Source organism: Pseudophryne corroboree, chromosome 5, assembly GCF_028390025.1.
Source record: "Pseudophryne corroboree isolate aPseCor3 chromosome 5, aPseCor3.hap2, whole genome shotgun sequence".
In the NCBI taxonomy this organism is placed as follows: domain Eukaryota; kingdom Metazoa; phylum Chordata; class Amphibia; order Anura; family Myobatrachidae; genus Pseudophryne; species Pseudophryne corroboree.
In genome coordinates, this window is record NC_086448.1 from 786,613,551 (window position 1) to 786,619,550 (window position 6,000).

Genomic DNA, 6,000 nt, shown 5'->3' on the forward strand with positions numbered 1-6,000 from the left:
TTGCTACTGGTGGCCAGGGCCGGTGCTAGGGTGTTCGGCGCCCCCATGCAAACTATGAATTTTGCGCCCTCCCATATTCCTTTGTTGTGCATCGGGAAAAGTGGTGTGGTCTCACAACTAAGGGGCATGGCCACACAATAGTACCCCCATTTAAAATTACGCCACAATGTAGCACAATCTTATTCATCTTATACGTAATGCCCCAGCCGTAGTAGTAGCGTCCTTATACGTAATGCCCCACCCGTAGTAGTAGCGTCCTTATACGTAATGCCCCACCCGTAGTAGTAGCGTCCATATACATAATGCCCCCCAATAGTAGTAGTGTCCTTATACATAATGCCCCCCCAGTAGTAGTAGCAGTTATATGTAATGCTCCCCAACAGTAATAGTAGCGTCCTTATACATAATGCCCCCCCAGTAGTAGTAGCATCCTTATACATAATGTTCCCCCAGTAGCAGTAGCGTCCTTATACATAATGCCCCCCCAATAGTAGTAGTGTCCTTATACATAATGCCCCCCCAGTAGTAGTAGCAGTTATATGTAATGCCCCACAACAGTAACAGTAGCATCCTTATACGTAATGCCCCACCCGTAGTAGTAGCGTCCTTATACGTAATGCCCCCCAGTAGTAGTAGCACTTATATGTAATGCCCCCCAACAGTAATAGTAGCGTCCTTATACGTAATGCCACCCAGTAGTAGTAGCGTCCTTATACGTAGTGCCCCCAGTAGTAGTACCGTCCTTATACATAATGCCCCCCCAGTAGTAGTAGCATCCTTACATGTAATGCCCTCCCAATAGTAGCGTCCTTATATGTAATACCCCCCAGTATTAGTAGCCTCCTTATACGTAATGCCCCCCAGTATTAGTAGCCTCCTTATACGTAATGCCCCCCTATAGTAGTAGCGTCCTTATACGTAATGCCCCCCCATAGTAGTAGCGTCCTTATACGTAATGCCCCCCCTATAGTAGTAGCGTCCTTATACGTAATGCCCCCCCTATAGTAGTAGCGTCCTTATACGTAATGCCCCCCCTATAGTAGTAGCGTCCTTATACTTAATGCCCCCCTATAGTAGTAGCGTCCTTATACGTAATGCCCCCCCTATATTAGTAGCGTCCTTGCATGTAATGGCCCTCCCAGCAGTGGCGTCCATAAAGTGCGCACACACAGACATACCTCACACACACACAATTCACACATATATACAAACACACACACCCCAGCATACACACACACACACACACACACACACACACACACACACACACACACACACACACACACACATTTCTCTCTCACCCTCCACTTACCAAGTCTGGCTGGCCGTCACTGCAATGCTGATTCCACCACTGTTCAGCTGTCTGGTCCCGTGTAGCTCCGCCCCTCTATTCCGTGTAGCTCATCCCCTTCGTGACGCCGTAGCTCCGCCCCCTTTTCGGGGCCCGCACTGCACAGCACACAGCCTGCTGTCACAGGTGATTGGGGGGGGGGGGGGGGGGGGGAGGACAGGCACAGCAGCCGGCAGCTAGTGGCCATCCTCACCTCCTATACTGTAAGGTAGGGTCTTGCACCTGACTGCTGCTGGGTATGGGGTAGCTCCCTGCAGCAGATGCAGTTGACTCCGCCCAGCTCTGTGACTCCGCCCAGCGTTGCGGGCACAGAGTCACAGACTAAGGCAAATATATAGGAGATATATATATATACACACACACATAGAAAACCACAGCACTCGCCACCCCAGAAGCGGGGTACAGCCATGCACTAACCACTCATAGGGTGGGGTGCATGTAACACAGCACTCGCCACCCCAGAAGCGGGTTACACAGCTGCCCTTACCACTCATAGGGTGGGGTGCATGTAGCCCATGACCACATCACTCTAATACATACAAACAGAGAACCCAGCACTCACCATAGCAAGCTCACTTATCCTCAACACTTCAATAAATAAATGATGGGGGTTTAGTTAATGGATTGGCCAATGCACAGAAGCCTGCAAACCGATCGCAAAGGTAAGTGAGCTTACTTTGGTGAGTACTAGGTTTTCTGTTTGTATAGACAGATATATATATATATATATATAACATTTATTACAAATACCGACATCAAATGTTTAAAATGTGTAGAATCCACAGCGGTTTGTGTGTCCAGTAGCTGAGATGCGGTGTGCGTTCCACTTCGCGCCGCACTTCCGGTATTTGGAACGCATCTTTCAGTCACCTGGCCGGAAGTGCGCGTTCTAGCACAGTAAATATCACTACCACTGTCTGCATAGCAACTGCATTGTTTGGAATGCAGTGATTGGCCACAAATCACCATCACACGCAACCAACTGTGCAGAGGCATCTAGCCACAGTATTTAAAGATCCACATCATCAATATCACACAGCCAGTGTATACTACAATATATGATATTGATGATGTGGATCTTTAAATACTGTGGTTAGATGCCAGGCGACACAATTACCCACGATCAATGATTACGGGTAATTGAATACCCCCCTTAGTCTTATAATGTAACACATATGAGGGTGACATACAGGTGAGTCCTTATTCACTTCATTAATGCGATGAAAGCACAAGCTATGTACATACCCTATACACCCTATACATGGGTGCTATATCAAGTAACAAGGACGCTAATCTGAGAGAAAAAAGACCAGGGAACAACATGATTGAGCCGCATCGGGAGTCCCGCCGCGTAATTTACACTGCCAGGATTGAGAGGAAAGTGCATATTTGAAGCACGCAATATGCTACAATGCTGTTTGTAAGCATCCGCAGCGCAGAATAGGTGTAAAGGAGTATAAATCGCACGAAGTACTGTATCGCATGTAGGTCAAAAAGATCCAAAAGCTGAACAAGGACATATTTGTAGATTCCATCTGAAAGTATGTCAGTCAACGTGAATTAAAATTGTGTGACTCATAAAATAAAATATGAAGGGGGGGGGTAGGGGGTATAGTGAGGGAAGAATGGACTGCATCACCATAGCAACACTTAGGGGGAGATGTGCCAAGCAGTGCAAACAGTGGAGAAATTGCAACCAATGGCAACCAATCAGCATTGACCTAACATGTATAATTTGCATACTGTAAAAGTATACAGAGCAGCTGATTGGTTGCCATGGTCAACTTCTCCACTGGCTCACTTCTCCACTTTTATCACTGCTTAGTACATGTCCCCATAGGGCTGTGACAATCCAGTCTATCCTCCCACCTAGTGTTCCATCCTTGGTAATTGCACCTACTGTAGACCTCAGCTGACCTTTCTGCAACAAATAAAGATGGTTTTCCCTCTCTCTCTGTATTACTTGTTTCCGTCCCGCAAGGCCCGCTCAGCTAATAATCAAATGTTCCCTCTGTCTAATGCAATTATCAATGAAATTTATTGATGATATTGTTGTTGTTTTGCAGCCGGCCAGACACGTCCTTTAATTGGTTTGTGAATCCCTTCAAGTGCCTGGTACACCTCATCTGGAGGAATTACAAGAAGTACATCATCATCGCTCTGCTCCTGCTAATCCTTGCCCTGTTCATTGCGCTGTTCGTCTACACGCTGCCTGGCGCCATCAGTCACCGAATCCTCAATGGATAAACATGCCGTTCCCCCCAGCCAGCGGGAATCCGCAGTGGGCAATGTATTCGTGTCAGCCGGACAAGCTAAGTCCCCAGGCCACAGTTATACAGCCGTCTGTGACCGTGGGAGATTACTGTTCTCTATCCACAAATGGGTTTACGGTGTCATGCTCCTACATATATATATATCAATCAAGAAACTCTATACAGACTATTATTTTATACTGCCGATATCTCATTGATTGGGCAAAGGCTATTTCCTGCCGCAATCTTCAACTTGTACTTATTGTTGATTTATTTAAGAAATACTGCCAGGGAAATATATAACGTGTATAATGAATTTGTGATGACAGCAACCGTTCCATAGGAGGATAGCCAATAAATAGCGCATGTCATGTTTATATTCATCCTCACACTGACAGTTAATAAATTACATTGTATGTCATGGCTAAGGATTTAATAAATGCAGCTACACTGTACATTTATGTTGGAAACCCTGCGGCTCCTTTCATTAAAATGCAAAGTCCCTTCTGTTTTACAGAGCATCTTGTTATGGATTATATGGAAATCCTGCCAGTGCGCCCGTCTTCCATAAATTCAGAAAACATGGAACAGTCACAGAGTAGAAACAGGAGTAGACTGTGGACCTAGGGGGTCATTCCGAGTTGTTCACTCGTTATTTTCTTGTCGCAACGGAGCGAATAGTCGCTAATGCGCATGCACAATGTCCGCAGTGCGACTGCGTCAAGTAAATTTGCTATGCAGTTAGGTATTTTACTCACGGCATTACAAGGTTTTTTCTTCGTTCTGGTGATCGTAATGTGATTGACAGGAAGTGGGTGTTTCTGGGCGGAAACTGGACGTTTTATGGGTGTGTGCGAAAAAACGCTACAGTTTCTGGGAAAAACGCGGGAGTGGCTGGAGAAACGGAGGAGTGTCTGGCCGAAGGCTGGGTGTGTTTGTGACGTCAAACCAGGAACGAAACTGACTGAACTGATCGCAGATGCCGAGTAAGTGTGGAGCTACTCAGAAACTGCTAAGAAGTGTCTATTCGCAATTCTGCTATTCTTTCGTTCGCAATTTTGATAAGCTAAGATTCACTCCCAGTAGGCGGCGGCTTTGCGTGTGCAAAGCTGCTAAAAGCAGCTTGCGAGCGAACAACTCGGAATGACCCCCCTAATTCAGACCTGATCACAGCAGCAAATTTGTTCTCTAATTGGCAAAACCATGGGGGTCATTCCGAGTTGTTCGCTCGTTATTTTTTTTTTCGCAACGGAGCGATTAGTCGCGAATGCGCATGCGCAATGTCCGCAGTGCGACTGTGCCAAGTAAATTTGCTATGCAGTTAGGAATTTTACTCACGGTTTTTTCTTCGTTCTGGTAATCGTAATGTGATTGACAGGAAGTGGGTGTTTCTGGGCGGAAACAGGCCGTTTTATGGGTGTGTGCGAAAAAACGCTAGCGTTTCTGGGGAAAACGCGGGAGTGGCTGGAGAAACGGAGGAGTGTCTGGGCGAACGCTGGGTGTGTTTGTGACGTCAAACCAGGAACGACAAGCACTGACCTGATCGCAGATGCCGAGTAAGTTTGAAGCTACTCAGAAACTGCTAAGAGGTGTGTAATCGCAATTTTGAGAATCTTTCGTTCGCAATTTTACTATGCTAAGATTCACTCCCAGTAGGCGGCGGCTTAGCGTGTGCAAAGCTGCTAAAAGCAGCTTGCGAGCAAACAACTCGGAATGAGGGCCCATGTGCACTGCAGGTGGGGGCAGATGTAACATGTGCAGAGAGAGTTAGATTTCAGTGGGTTATTTTATTTCTGTGCAGGGTAAATACTGGCTGCTTTATTTTTACACTGCAATTTAGATTTCAGTTTGAACACACCCCACCCAAATTTAACTCTCTCTGCATATGTTACATCTGCCCCACCTGCAGTGCACATGGTTTTGCCCATTAGAGAACCATTTGCTGCGATCAGGTCTGAATTAGGCCCCATATATGTTGTAAAACAAGATCTATCTAGGGTCGGATGTAAATTGGTGTCACCAATGTTTTAATATTTTTAGCTGCTGTTCTAGAAACAATCATTGTTAGTGGAACACTGTATTATGAAATGATCAAAACTGAAATCATCATTAAACTAAATATTGGAAATACTAGGTGCTTCATCGCGCCCTACGGGCGCTCTTCACACCGTCGCAAGGGGCTACGCCCCCTTAACTCTTGCATGCCTTTCTGGGGTTCAATATTTGTATTATATGGAGTATTACCTGCATTCCTTTGTTAGTGGTTAAATATTGCACAATGAAAGGGCGTGCAATGGTGAAGGAGGCGCAGCCCCTTGCGACGGCGTGAACAGCACGTGCAGGGCACGATGTACAGAATGTAGCGGGAGCGGGGGGGGACTGCGGATGGGGGAGGGT

General features: G+C 46.3%; 1 protein-coding gene across 1 annotated transcript in view; it reads left to right on the top strand.

The window, feature by feature from the left end:
• Nucleotides 1-4,058, top strand: part of FER1L6 (fer-1 like family member 6) — a 478,947-nt gene extending 474,889 nt beyond the window's left edge. The window contains 1 exon segment of the mRNA XM_063924401.1: nt 3,418-4,058. Within this exon segment, the coding sequence (XP_063780471.1) occupies nt 3,418-3,598 (181 nt within the window). The 3' untranslated portion in view covers nt 3,599-4,058.
• Nucleotides 4,059-6,000: the final 1,942 nt, after the last annotated feature.